At 46.6% G+C, this 13,891-nt stretch overlaps 3 protein-coding genes across 5 annotated transcripts in view; 2 read left to right on the top strand and 1 right to left on the bottom strand.

The window, feature by feature from the left end:
• agk (acylglycerol kinase) overlaps nt 1–10,298 on the top strand; it is a 24,683-nt gene extending 14,385 nt beyond the window's left edge. Inside the window, exon 14 of the mRNA XM_070550595.1 lies at nt 10,178–10,298. Coding sequence (XP_070406696.1) covers nt 10,178–10,192 — 15 coding nt within the window. The 3' untranslated portion in view covers nt 10,193–10,298. The remainder of the gene's footprint in view (nt 1–10,177) is intronic.
• dennd11 (DENN domain containing 11) lies at nt 587–9,211 on the bottom strand. The gene is made up of 9 exons (XM_015965457.3): nt 8,798–9,211; nt 8,422–8,521; nt 8,177–8,335; nt 4,876–5,029; nt 4,650–4,788; nt 4,435–4,566; nt 4,195–4,345; nt 2,731–2,799; nt 587–2,609 (listed from the first exon to the last, which is right to left on the bottom strand). Exons 1-9 carry the CDS (start codon nt 9,120–9,122, stop codon nt 2,414–2,416), a joined length of 1,425 nt encoding a protein of 474 aa, XP_015820943.1. The 5' UTR covers nt 9,123–9,211; the 3' UTR covers nt 587–2,413.
• Nucleotides 9,591–13,891, top strand: wee2 (WEE2 oocyte meiosis inhibiting kinase). Of its 3 annotated transcripts, XM_015965454.3 has the most exons (12): nt 9,591–9,824; nt 10,178–10,482; nt 10,567–10,769; nt 10,879–10,933; nt 11,309–11,478; nt 11,574–11,695; nt 11,782–11,969; nt 12,045–12,123; nt 12,205–12,290; nt 12,378–12,548; nt 12,658–12,806; nt 13,291–13,891. In XM_015965454.3, the coding sequence occupies exons 1-12, from the start codon at nt 9,797–9,799 to the stop codon at nt 13,454–13,456; spliced, it is 1,722 nt and encodes a 573-aa protein (XP_015820940.3). In that variant the 5' UTR covers nt 9,591–9,796; the 3' UTR covers nt 13,457–13,891. The 3 variants fall into 3 exon arrangements, with proteins under 3 accessions (XP_015820940.3, XP_054589468.2, XP_054589469.2); XM_054733493.2 differs by lacking the exon at nt 9,591–9,824 and having other exon boundaries at nt 9,843–10,482; nt 12,205–12,278; XM_054733494.2 differs by lacking the exon at nt 9,591–9,824 and having other exon boundaries at nt 9,847–10,482; nt 11,782–11,928; nt 12,022–12,123.

The raw sequence follows: 13,891 nt of genomic DNA, 5'->3' as shown, positions 1-13,891 counted from the left end.
TTAGTTTGTCTTGATTTTAAAACCGAACGGAAACAAAATTGTTTTTCTAACATGACGACTAACCTATTACAGTAGATATCTATGGAAGAGGGAAAATATCTGTGTTCTCTTTTTTTTTTCTAACATTTTTGTGTTATTTTCAGATTTCTGAGAAAAAAGGCTTTTTTCAGTGGTCCTAATTCTGTAGGCATTTCTCAAAAATTAAGCATTAATTCTTTCTAAATGTCCCCTTAACAGTCGTGGTTCTGAAGTTTTATTCTGACGGACCGAGGGAGAGCAGGTCTCTGGCGTGCAACAGCGGCAGACTCCCCGCTCTTGGAGCAGGGTGGTATAAACCTCTGAGTGTTTATTTTGTAGTTAAAGTAAATCTGGTGTAAATGCTGTTGACGTCTGATTTCAGCAACTGTGTCTGTAAAAACGTCATCTGGTAGAATGAAAAACATGTTGAAACAAGGATTATTCTGCTTGTTTGGATCGGCCTTCCCATCCTGGAGAAAAGGCGGCGATCCTGCGCTGCAACACTGCAGAAGAGGATAAACAGCGGCAGGAAGCAGGATTGTACAGAGCGGGATAAAAGACCACGAAACAGGATCAGTGTTTTATTGTTTTACAAACGGACATTTGCTCATGCTGTTGAGTTGTGTGTACATAGCTGACGTCTCACAGGTTTTCACATTAGAGGTGAGGATTCATCTGAGATCTCAGATGCGTTGCTGCGTGTGTGAAACAGGACATTCAGCAGTTATTTTAGCCGACGCTGGTGCACCTCGGTGAAGACTCCCACCCAGAAGGCGTTGTGTGCAGGCGTGTGTGTACATTCCTCTAAGTTTTTACTTTAGACGCAAACATCTGCTGAGGGATTACAGTTCACCGTTTTTCACAAGTGCATACGTGAAAATACAAACAGAAATAAAATCAGTTATTTTGCTAGAAACTTGAAAACGTCACATTTTTAAGGCCCCATATTAAAAAATAAAGCTTAGCGCCTCTTTCTGTCACTACAGGACTTAGTGCATTTTATTCTTAACGTCTGACACCAAAACAGATCTGGTCATGTATTCAATAATAATAATAGTCTGATGAGGCCCACAACGGCGTATTTGATTACAACAATGACAGAAATACTATGAAGTCATTCAAAAGGATGTTTGGATCTCCGTCTGGGACCACAGAAAGGTTGAGATCAGCAGATTTTGGCAAAGCTGATAATCGGCCTTGTGTGTTCCAACATGGAACAAATTATTTCCATGACTGATGTGATGAGCAGCCGCCGAACTCAGCCAGCAGCATCCAGGAGGTCACAGCTGGCCCGGCCCAACGGGTCGCCCTGAAAGGACCGGTGGAACAGAAACGGTCCTTTCTGCTGAGAGTTAAAGCTTCTTCTCAGCCATCATCAACAAAAACACGTTTGTCCAGGAAAAGCAGAGCGATCGGGTTTTTTCTTGGTCAGGTACAAACCGCTCCATCAGGCAGTCGCCGTTCTTCCCGTTTTACAGTTAAGCATGACGGTGTGCACGGAGGAACAGTGATGCACGGTGCAGAATTCCCACTGAAATGTCGTCGACCGACCATAAAAACGGAAAAAACAAAATGTTCATTCATGTCCAGAGAACACCCACCTCTCAGCGCTTCAAGCGTAAAGAAAACAGCTGCTTTTCTTCCCTAATTCCAGCGTGAGGTCATTTCCTCTCATCACAAATTCGGAACACTTCCACCATTCCCACTGCTTCCTTCCTGAGAGGAAAATAAAGAAGCTTCAGGAAGTAGATTCACCAGAACAAGAAACATCCAGAGTCTGAGCGCCTGTGATTTTCCCGATATTCCAAGCACAGATAGAAATTCCCAGTAGTAGAAACTTTTCCAGATCACATTCCTTTCTTCAGCTGAAGTGGTGAACACTGGAGCTGCAGGACTGTGGCGTGTCGGTGGCGTCCGTGTCGAGACAAGTGCAATGAAGAACTAAATCATCCTGACAGGATTTCAATCAGAATCCACACAAAGAGACGGAAACGCAAACAGCAGAGGACATCAGACTTGGAAAAGAACAAGATCTCCCAACTTCCCAGCAGGATCGTCCGAGAGCAGACACCGGGACTCCACGAGTCAGAGACACCGGGACGCCACGAGTCAGAGACACCGGGACGCCACGAGTCAGAGACACCGGGACTCCACGAGTCAGAGACACCGGGACTCCACGAGTCAGAGACACCGGGACGCCACGAGTCAGAGACACCGGGACGCCACGAGTCAGAGACACCGGGACGCCACGAGTCAGAGACACCGGGACTCCACGAGTCAGAGAAGAGCAGACAACAGATGCAGTTGCACGATGGAGGCAGTGTTTTAGGCATTTGTGGGCCTCATGGGCTCAAAGAATCCACTGGAATCCAAGTTTTCCCACAGTTGGGATGGTTCACGAACAGCAGAGGTTGTCTATGACGAGTCCGACATCGATACCGTACACGTCCAACAGGTCCAGCAGGAAGGAGCGGTCCCCCTGAGGATCCAGCCCCATGGCCCTCACGTGGTCCGCTGTGAGGGTGGGCTCAGCACTCCCGGCCACCTCCGAGAGGGTCTGAAAGATCCGATTATTCATCTCCATGAAGAACCTGAAGACCAGAGTCACACTTTACATTCAAACAGCAGAAAACAAGCAAATGAAAACGTCTTTCTCTGGTTTTTTGCTTCGTTTGAGGTCGATGATTCACATAAAACATGTCAAGGACTCACAGAATGAACAGGTCCTCCTCATTCGATGTGCAGTCTGGCTCCACCTCCTGAGAGTACAGCAGCATTTGCCTGGGAGAGAACAGAGCCGTGTTCAGATCTACGCTTTATTCATCCCGCTCTGTAAACCAAACTAAGCAGACTCCTGCAGCAAACGGCGCTGCAGACCCGTTTCAGTTCCTCCGCTTTTGGAGAAACGTAGTAAAAGAAGCAGATGTCAGCTGGTTCTCACGCTGAACTTATGGGGTAGGGTTTCAGAGCACACGTGATCTTCAGTAGTTTTATTCATGCAGCACTTCTCACACAATCACGTAGATCCTAACCAAACAAACATAAAGTCATCAAATTATAAAATATCATAAAACAAATGGAAGATTGAAAATCTGAGTTAAAATAAGAAAACAACAGATTCATATAAAAGCAGCGTTAAATAAAAGGGTCTTCAGCTGTTTTTGGACGGTGGGTGCTGCGTGAGGATGAAGATCAGTCCGAAGAGGGGTGCAACAGTCTGGAAGGAGCGAGCGGGCTTTTACATCGGGTCTATGGAACTTCTAGAAGGTTCTGGTGGTTGTTTTAAATAGAAAGAAAACCATCTTTTCTACAGCGATCATGAGGCGCTTCACAAAAACAAAACACTTAAAATATTAAAAAATTGTTTTTAATTATTAAAAATATATATTTTAAATGAGGAAAACGTTTTAAAAATTGCACTTAAAACATGTAATGAAAGAAAAAAAGAGTAGAAAGAGGGGAACCAGTGGATCCTGAGGAAGGTGGAATAGGTGGGGAGAGCAGAATAAAGAGAGAGAGGTGAAGAAGGTCATACAAAAGCCAGCTTGAACAAGTGAGTCTTCAGCTGCTTTTTAAAGGAGACCACTGAGTCCACTGATCTCAGGCTCAGGGGGAGAGAGGTCCAGAGTCTGGGGGCCACAGCAGCAGATGATCTGTCACCTTTGACCTTTAGCCTGGTGCTGCACAACCAGTAGGCTTTGATCACTGGACCTCAGGGACCTGCTGGGGGTGTAGGGACTAAGAAGATCACCAATGTAAGATGGTGCTTGTCCATGTAAGGCCCTATAGACCAGAACCAGGATCTTGAAATGAACCCTGAAGTTGACTGGCAGCCAGTGAAGCTGGAGGAGAAGCGGGGTGATGTGGGTGTGTTTGGAGGACTTGGTCAGAAGCCGAGCACAGGCGTTCTGAACCACCTGTAGACGGTTCAGGGAGGTTCTGCTCAGACACGTGAAAAGAGAGTTACAGTAGTCTAAGCGGGAGGAGATGAAGGTGTGGAGAACTGTCTCACGTTCAGAGGAGGGGCTGGACGGGACTCGGGATTAAACTTTAGATTAAGGTTACAAGAACCTGCTAGTGCAAGACTGAAGATTAATATCAACGTTTATCCATCAGAAGTGTGTTGAACTGCAGTTAACACATGAATGTGACGCTCTAATGAATGTGTTAATGTACCTCTGTTCACTCAGTTTCCTGTACTTCTCCTTATCTGCTGCATTCAGCCTGAGCAGCGGCTGCAGGTGGCTTCGGTGAGACTTCACGTTCTGGTTGTCGATGTAGACGTCGTACAGCTCCTTCTTGTCTTCAAAGATCTTCTCTGTGGTGCCTTCAAACGATTCATGTACAAGTCAGAATCATCCCCACAGAGCAAGCTGCAGCCTGGAAGCCTTTACTGTGCAGTGAAGCTTCACTCACAAGCCACGTAACACAGCTCTGTTTCCAGGGCACTGATGTCAGCGATGTTGACGTAAAAGAAAGGTCTCAGCTCGGGCACAGACACTCCGATTCCTGGAATAGAGACGTTGGCCAGGCAACAGCAGCAGTACACTGGAGAAGAAACAGAAACAGACGCTCAAACGGCCAAAATCCAAACCAACGTCGAGGAGCGAGTGGAGGCTCGAGCTGCTCACCTCTGTAGCAGACCACACCTATGGGCGGGGGCGAGAAGATGACGATACGTTTCCGAAGCAGCACAAACTTCCACAGCACCATTATTTGCTCCCCGAAGAACTGGATGAACTGGGACATGCAGCCGGCCGGGTGGGTGATCTGCAGAGAGGAACGCGAGACGCCGTTTAATGAAACCCGCGACGAAAGCATCTTCAGGGATGCGAGGGATGTGTGGTGTTGGCAGACCTTCATCTCAGGATGCATGCAGCGGTTTATGGAAGCAACGGTCCAGGTGGGGCATGATGTGACCAAACCGGTTCCTGTAGGGGGCAGAACGGCTTTCTTATCCTCGTAGAAGGCCTCCAGGGGAGAATACTGGCCTGGGCACTGGAGCTGGTGTCTGCAATACAATCATGATGTGAATGAAAATCAGGTGTGAGCCCTGACCCTTACGTTTCTATGGAAACGCATCACACAAAAGCACCAAAGCTTGCTCCTGACATTCCTGATCCATCTGAGCACTGCCTCTAGGGTCGGCTTCCCACATGCTGATGATGAACACCTCCCGACCGCGCATGTGGCAAAAGATTGAGCGTATTTGAGCCGTTTTGCATAATAATTACTTTTTTATTCCTCTTTTCGTCTAACGGCTGTTATAGGATGCATTTTAATCTCAGGTGCTGATGGCGCTGGCATCGCTCAGTAGCTTCACGCTTCCTGTAAATGCTGTGTGTCTTATTTGAGAGCTTTAGCAAACCCGTTTCACTTGTATTTTCATGTCTGGATGGTTTTAATGAAGTTAATTATGCATCTGTGCTTCTTTATTTATATCTTTATTATATTTTTATGCTTGTCATTTTGCATTTAATGCTACTCCAGTTGTTTCTGTGGCTCCATTCTTCTACATGCTCCCCCTGCGTCAGGACATAAACAACATCATAACTATGCAGATGACACCCACATCTACCTAGCTCCACCACCTGGTGACCAGGCCAGTGTTAGAGCACGTTAAGGACCGGACGCAGTCAAACTTCCTCCAGTTAGACAAGAGGGAAGTTCTTGTCTTAGGAGGTCAGGAGGACAGGATGGAGGCTGCTGCTCGGCTCGGCTCCAGAGGAATGAAGACAAAGACCAGGTTAGAAATCTTGGAGTCATAAATGATTCAGACCTGAGCTCCACCGCTCACATTAAGGCTAGAACCGGATCAGCGCTCCATCATCTGCATCAAACAGCACGACTCACAGGTCTCATGTCCACGCAGGACCTAGAGAAACTCATTCATGTGTTCATCTCCAGCAGGCTGGGCTACTGCAATGAGAAACTCATTCATGCGTTCATCTCCAGCAGGCTGGACTACTGCAATGAGAAACTCATTCATGTGTTCATCAACAGCAGGCTGGGCTACTGCAATGAGAAACTCATTCATGCGTTCATCTCCAGCAGGCTGGACTACTGCAATGAGAAACTCATTCATGTGTTCATCTCCAGCAGGCTGGGCTACTGCAATGTGAAACTCATTCATGCATTCATCTCCAGCAGGCTGGACTACTGCAATGAGAAACTCGTTCATGCGTTCATCAACAGCAGGCTGGACTATTGCAATGAGAAACTCATTCATGCATTCATCTCCAGCAGGCTGGACTACTGCAATGAGAAACTCATTCATGCGTTCATCAACAGCAGGCTGGACTACTGCAATGAGAAACTCGTTCATGCGTTCATCAACAGCAGGCTGGACTACTGCAATGAGAAACTCATTCATGCGTTCATCTCCAGCAGGCTGGACTATTGCAATGAGAAACTCATTCATGCGTTCATCTCCAGCAGGCTGGACTACTGCAATGGTCTTCAGACCGGTCTTTCCAAAAAAGCAGTGAAGCAACTGCAGCTTATTCAGAACGCTGCTGCTGGAGTCTTAACAAGCACCAAGAGAACCGAGCACATCACTCCTGTTCTTAACTCTCTACACTGGTTTCCAGTAAACTACTGAATCAGTTTTGAAGTACTTCTACTAGTTTATAAATGGCATGGGGCCAGAATACATGTCAGATCTCCTTCAGGTATCCACGCCCAGCAGGGCTCTGAGATCCTTAGGAAACAGTCAGCTGGTAGAACCGGGTCAGAACCACACAGGGTGAAGCTGGTTTTAGCTACTATGCTGCACACAGATGGAATCAGCTTCCACATGACCTCAAACGTGTCCCAACTCTAGAAACCTTTACATTCAAATTGAAAACCTTCATGTTTTCATCAGCCTTTGAATGAATGTTTTATGCAGCACCGTCTGTACGGTACCTGCTCGGCCTTTAACTTTTTATTGTTTTTCTTACATTTAATTTTTTGTGTATTTTTGCATTTGACTTCATAATCTGCTGCGTTACGTTGTCCCGTTGATTTTAATGCCGACCTCGTACAGCCTGCTGGAGCTACTGGGGCAGCAGTGGCTCAGGTGGAAGAGCGGGTTGCCTCATGATCGGAGGGTCATGGGTTCGATTCCAGCTCCCTCCAGGGGTATCCTGCTCTTGTGCCCTTGGGCAAGACACTTCACCCATCTTGCCTGTGTTAGTGGTGGTCAGAGGGGCCGGCGGCGCCAAATGGCAGCCTCGCCTCTGTCAGACCTCCCCAGGGCGGCTGTGGCTACAAGTAGCTTACCATCACTAGCAGTGTGTGAATGTGAGTGTGTGAAAGCGTCTTTGGGGTCTTGAAAAGCGCTATATAAGTTCAATGCATTATTATTATTATTGTTATTATTATTATTATTACACTGCGTCTGTGATTGAAATGTGCTACAGAGATCAAGCTGCCTCACCTAGTTTAACTAAATCATTCCGGCTGCTTTGCTTTTGTTCAGTTGGTCAAATTCAAATTCAAAAATACTTTATTAGTCCCAGAGGGAAATGAATTATTTTCACTGTCTGAATTTCATTGTCTTATTTTTGGGCTCCAGGGTTTGTACTGATCAGTACGTGAGAACATGCAGTTTTAATCTGTCTGATGTTATTTTTATTTATTTAGCCTCGAGGTATAAAATCTCAGCTGCCATGAAGATGCATGATAGAACTGGGTTCTGTTGAGTCTGAAAACTGGTTTTCTTTTTGTTTTTCTTCATATCACAACAGATTTAGCCGACGATTACGTTCGGCTCACTGCACAGAGTCCAAAGCAGCAGCGACTGCTTCTAAAACTTTAAGCTAGACAATCATGGTCCACTGAGGCGAGGTCTAACAAAACGCAGCTTTTTCATATTTGCACTAAATCAGTGAGTCAAGCTGTTTAAAAGGCGATGAATGGGATGAGCCGCATCACAGAAAAGAGGACAAAAGATCCTGTCAAGGTTTCTACAAGCTTTGTGTTTCGTTTCTAAAGGAAAAGCGGCACGTTTTGTGTTCTCGGGACACAAACAGGGACTCTGGGCTCATGTTTAATGGATGAGAACATTCAGAACAACAGGCAGGAGGTTGGTGCGTAAACACAAACATGAGGAAGAGGATGGGCTAGAAAAGAAGAAAACTAAACGCATAAAGACTAAAGTGACAGCACGTCTTACCGGACTTGATTCTCCAGGAAGTGCATGTAGCGGTAAAGCAGAGTGTAGGACGGAGACAGAATTCCCACGGACTTCATCCTGGCTCCTCGCTCCAGCTCACTCTCCACAGGCATGTTTGCGAAGCAGGCCAGCCCGAAGAAGTTGCCTTTACGGAAATATCTAAGCAGAGGAAAGCCAAACGGCCAGCATGAACACAGAGGGAGTTTTATTATCAGGGTCAAAGGTCAGACTCCGTAATTACCCACATGAAGTCACTGGTGACGCGATGGGAGCCACTCGCCATGGACTTGAACTCAACTCCATCGAGGTTGATGTCATGAGGCAGGAACCACTCCACCAGATTTCCTGTGATTCACACACAAAAAGTGACGTCACTTCCTTGACTTCAGCTGCTTTTGCCTTTAGTTACTTCCTCAGATCTGATGCAGTCCGAGAGTCTGACTCATTCTCCAGTAAACATGACCAACAGCTGATGAGTTCATGTAAAACCTTCCTCTGCACCAAGACAGAAACACGTGACCTGTGTGAGGACTGCTGCATCTTTAGGAGTGAAGACAGTCCTCAGATCAAGCATCACGTGACGATCATGCCAGCGCGTGCGGAGCTGATGCGTTTTCTCACCAGATCTCGTATCGAAAGTCACCACAAACACGGACACGATCCGGTCCTGCTCCCCCCAATCATCCCTCGCCGTGATGTTCGGGAAGGGGAGGTTCCGGTCTATACCGACGAGGTCCGGACGGATTCGGTCCCTGCTGACGACGACAGCTGTTACGTTCCGAGTCGGGCTGTAGGTGACGGCGGTGGGGACGGCGGCGACCCGCGAACTTTTCTCCGCCGCGGTGCGTTCCTCTTGCGGGGGCTGGGCCGCCTGGTTCTGGTTCTGGTCGGGCGGCGGGATCTCCTCCCAGTCCAGCAGCGGGGCGCGATCCGACTGCTCCACCATGGTGCTGCAGCCTTCCGAAACCACGGGATGGGAGGAACGGGTAGAAGCTCCGGTGCCGGGCCGCTGGGTGTGAGTTAAAGCCGCTGCTGGAACCGGGTCATGGGCTCCTGGTGCTGGCGGGGCTCTTCTCCACGGTTCTGTAAGCGTGTCACATCCACGGACGGGCTGCTTTTCCTCCTCTTGTCTTTCTGTTGTGATGACGTAGCCCACTTCCGCCCACGTGTCTGTGTCACTATTTAATACAATGACCTCATTTCTGTTATGGACGTTTTTTAGACATTATAATAACACGCTTCACATGTAATGTACACTTATATTCTAAAGTGACGTAAACATAATTATTTTACTTTTTTTTTATTAAAGACGTTTTTAAAGCACATCCAATTAGCAGCAACGCTAATGAAGAAGCTAACCAATCAGAGAGCTAGGTGCCTCGAACCCGGTGACATAATTATTTAAACAGGAAGTCTTGTTCATGCGTGGCGCGAAACACCAGCGTGTTCGTGGTGTCGTGTGGAGGATGGCTTGTTGGTGAGTAAACACGAGTTTTAAAGCTGTGACCAATAATAAACGCGTGTTTCTGTTTTTATTGACAATAACTGCCGGTGAGCCGGGGACGGCCGTTTAAACCAGACCTGAAGTACCAGCATGCTGCTGTAAATAATTATGCTCTTATGTTTGGTTGTGGACATCTTTTGAAAGGTAGAGTAACATTTAATGATGACTTTATTTTAAAAACAATTTCGATCAAAGCAAGTCGGCAGTTTGTTGTTTAGACACAATCTTTCCTGAAAATGACTTCATTCAGATTGAAGAAGTGTTTGGATCTGTTTCAGTTTGCATTATAACAGTTCTGGCATTGCACATTTATCAGTGGTGAAGGTGTTTAATCAAAACTGGAAATCTGCCAGTGGTCCTGGTGCAGCCTTGGTGATTGGAGCATACGTTTAGGCAATAATCAGATTAAAATAGAATGAAAAAGCATATCCATAAATCATTTGAATCTCCTCACCACTGTTCCCATGTAGCAACCATATGTGTGCTGTTTGTTCAAGGATCTAGCAACATGAAGGAAACCTACCCAACTGAAGCCCCAGTCATGGTGACTTGGCATGAAGAGATCAACCAGCAGCTGGATTTTTCTAGCTGTGGAGAGGAGGGGAACAGCAGTGACACCACCTCAGATGACTGTGCCATCACCCGCAGTCCCAGGCTGTGCACGCCCAGCTCGGCCTGCAGGACACCCAAAGTGCAACGCCACCGCAGCAGAAGCAACACGTTGCCTCTACAATGCACCAGCCCCATACCTTACGCGTCTTGGAAGAAGCTGAGGCTGTGTGAATCTCCCAGCACCCCCAAGGTGGACGACAGCTGCGAGTGACTTTTCTCTGTGAATCTGTTGTGCCTCATTTCAAATGTTCCCTTCTTTTCTTTCCCCCGTTAGAGTTTGCTGTCAAAGTCGTCTCAGTCTTACTCCAACATAAAGATCGGTCACCATCAGAGGATCGTGCATTTGTCACCCGCTACAAATCTCCTTCAGGTGCCCTCGGTCAACGTGAATCCGTTCACGCCTGACACGGTACGCAGAAAAACCGCGCTGCAGTCTGAGAGTAATTTTAGGAGCGATGAAGAAGATCGTGTACACAGGTAAATATAATAAAGCTGATCTGTGACGGTGTGAGACTCGATGGGTTTTACGTGGGCTGTTAGGAGTTGTATTGTTGGAAAAGGTCTAAGTCCTTGTTTTGTTTTTCAGGTTCAAGCACAGCCTCGCGTCATCTGAGGAGGATGAAGCCTTCCTCCCACAAAAGGTACATCCGTTTTTATCCGTGCCCGTGGTGAAACCCAGTCCTCTTCATCAGATGCTTCTGATTGGGTTTCGTCATCAGGCCGTGTCATCCTCAGCTGCCGCCTCCTCTTGCTTTGTCCAAAATAACATGCTGCCAATTCTGCTTCCGGGATTTCTCTAAGGAATCTCCTATTAAATAAATAAATGAATGAATGAAGTCTGCCGTCAGCGCTGACAAAACCTAGTGCTTGAGGATGTATTCACCATATTTGGTGAGACAACAAAGAAACCCTGGTTCCTCCTGATCTAGTCCAACTCCTGTGACGTGCGCTCCTTCCTGAGAACTATTTTTAGTTCTGGTTTTTAGCATTATGCCCTCCGTCTGTTTCTCTGGCAGAGACGAGCCGTCCAAGCCTTCATGCTCTCACGATATGACAGTGAGTTCCTGGAGCTGGAGAGCATTGGTGTGGGGGAATTTGGGGCCGTTTATAAGTGCATCAACAGACTGGATGGTTGCCTGTACGCCATAAAACGCTCTCGACGACCCCTAGCAGGCTCCGCCAATGAGTGAGTCCTCTTCAGGTGGATCCCGGTTGGAAGATGATCCTTCCGTGCTTTCATGTGAATCTAAATGAATTCATGGCTGTGTCTTCTTTTGGCAGGCAGCTGGCGCTAAAGGAGGTGTATGCACACGCTGTTCTTGGGCACCACCCACATGTTGTTCGCTATTATTCAGCATGGGCAGAGGATGACCACATGATTATTCAGAATGAGTACTGTGATGGTAGGTTTCACAGCAGGGTTGGGAAGAAGCAGCATAATTGTGTCATGTTGAACGCAGACTGTGAGCTTTGTGGTTTGGTGGCTAAGGTGGAAGTCTCAGTGACGCTATTGTGAAGAAGGAGGCCCAAGCAGAACTCTTCACCGAGGCTGAACTGAAAGATCTGCTTTTACAAGTAGCCATGGGTTTGAAGTACATCCACAGCTCGGGTCTCGTCCACCTCGACATCAAACCAAGTATGTCTGTGAACGAGTTTCACTTAGACACCATTTGGTTTGTAAGTAAAAGTTGGTTCTGCCTGTAAATGTCTTTCCTTTTGACTTTATTAGGTAACATATTTATTTGCCAGCAGCCCAGCACGCGTGCAGGGGGCGAGGGCGACAGCGATGAAGATGATGAAGGCTCTTCAGCTCGAGTCATTTACAAAATTGGTATTGAAGGATGGGATTGGTTTGATCGTTGCATTTTTAACGATCGTTTTTCCACTCAGGTTTTTTCTGTCTTTTCTGCAGGTGATTTGGGTCATGTGACATCAGTCACTAGCCCTCAGGTGGAGGAGGGGGACAGCCGCTTTCTGGCTAATGAGGTCCTGCATGAGGTTGCATTTAAAAAAGCACTCTACTCATGTTTTTACATTATTTCTGGTTTTCATTTTTCATTTCAGTGTTTTTTTTCTGCTCTGCAGGATTACTGCCACCTCCCCAAGGCTGACATATTTGCTCTGGGCCTCACAGTACTGCTGGCAGCCGGTACGCCTTCTCTGCCCCGAAATGGAGCTCAGTGGCACAGTCTTCGAGAAGGGCACCTGCCCAACCTGCCTCAGAAACTCTCCCCTTGCTTCACAGATTTACTTCAGGTAGTCTTCACCTGCATTTGTTTGAATTATGGTTTGTATCTGTTGGTGTATTTTGTGCAGCCGTCTGTATAAACGACTCATTATTTGTTGTTGCTGCCATTTTTTTCAGTCATTGCTGGATTCAGACCCGACGAAACGCCCATCTGCCAGGGAGCTTTGCAAACACACACTTTTGAGGGAAAAGAGGACCGAGAGGCTGGCTGCTCAGCTTCGTATGGAGCTCAGCATGGAGAAGTTCAGGACAGCCATGCTTGAGAAGTAAGGAAGATTCTTCTTGTTGCTTCAATCAAGAACCATCTCTGCTTTATTTTTATACATTTGTAAACAACTTTTAGCCGTACACGGCGTATTGCAACAAATATGAAATGCTTAAACAGCACAAGTCGTTTGAAAGAAGCATAAAAAATGTGCAGCCAGATTAAACGTCATTGCATCATATTAATGTCATGCAGAGATGAACTTGGCCCATTTGAGAAGATGCAATGGGGTGAGTGTGCATGCATGTCTCTGAACAAATTCCATTACTGCTGCAAGCTTGAGTAGCTCATCCTATTCTAGTCGGGTGAGATGTAGGAGGACATAAGGAGATCTGTAGTGTCCAGGATGAGAACAGTACAAATGTGTCCAGGAGGTGGAGCAGTTTCATGCGTGGCTGCTTATGTTGTCCCAGCTATTTACCAGATTTGGCCCAAGACACTGATGCCACTTGAAATGTGTTCCTGCTTTTTTATTCTCTCCACAGAGAGCTCCAGGAGGCGCGACAGGCCTCTTTGTCACCCAAACCAACCCTTTCACTAGCGGTGGAACCCCCTGTTAAGATGGGGTCTTTGCCCAGAACTGGAAGGAGGCTGGTTGGCAGGAAGACTCCTCGATCCATGAGCTTTGGTTGTTCCACTAGTGGAGTCTAAAGGGGATGATTTTGTGGCTCTTGCTGTAACAAAGCCATGACTCAACACTGCTACCAGAAATTATTACATGCAAATTTGTTTTTCTGGTGTTGCCAAAGAAATCTGAGAACTTTTGACTAATCAGATTTTTTTTCTGTCTTATTGCATTAAGTTGAATGCAGTAGGCTGGCTAGATATTTTTTTATTTGTTTTTATTGTAAATAAAGGTTTTAAGCATTTTTATTCAATTTTCTTTCATGTTCAGTAGATGTACCAAAGCGATAACTGAAAAGGGGGGCTTTCCAGGAGGAGTGTGCCTCTGATCCGCAGCTGCAGTCTCTTATGCCGCCATACTTTTTAAATTTTTTTAGTCGTGGTCAAATTTGTGTTGCATCAGAAAATTCATTTGTTGGTGAATTAAGAACTCTATTAAAAAGCCCTGTTGCACGACTTCCA

The sequence above is a fragment of the Nothobranchius furzeri genome, chromosome 4 (assembly GCF_043380555.1).
Source record: "Nothobranchius furzeri strain GRZ-AD chromosome 4, NfurGRZ-RIMD1, whole genome shotgun sequence".
Classification (NCBI taxonomy): Eukaryota; Metazoa; Chordata; class Actinopteri; order Cyprinodontiformes; family Nothobranchiidae; genus Nothobranchius; species Nothobranchius furzeri.
The sequence above is the reverse complement of the archived record's forward strand: the minus strand, read 5'-3'. Positions and strand labels throughout refer to the sequence as shown.

Bases quoted from the DNA above. Each gene is read 5' to 3' on its own strand.
- wee2 (XM_054733493.2), top strand. From the start codon at position 10,096: ATGAAAAAGCATATCCATAAATCATTTGAATCTCCTCACCACTGTTCC. The intron at 12,279-12,377 runs GTCCTGCATGAG...TCTGCTCTGCAG, and splicing joins GCCGCTTTCTGGCTAATGAG to GATTACTGCCACCTCCCCAA. The intron at 12,807-13,290 runs GTAAGGAAGATT...TTCTCTCCACAG, and splicing joins AGGACAGCCATGCTTGAGAA to AGAGCTCCAGGAGGCGCGAC.
- dennd11 (XM_015965457.3), bottom strand. From the start codon at position 9,122: ATGGTGGAGCAGTCGGATCGCGCCCCGCTGCTGGACTGGGAGGAGATC. The intron at 2,800-4,194 runs GTACATTAACAC...GTTCTCTCCCAG, and splicing joins AGGAAACTGAGTGAACAGAG to GCAAATGCTGCTGTACTCTC. The intron at 2,610-2,730 runs GTGAGTCCTTGA...TCTGGTCTTCAG, and splicing joins GAGGAGGACCTGTTCATTCT to GTTCTTCATGGAGATGAATA.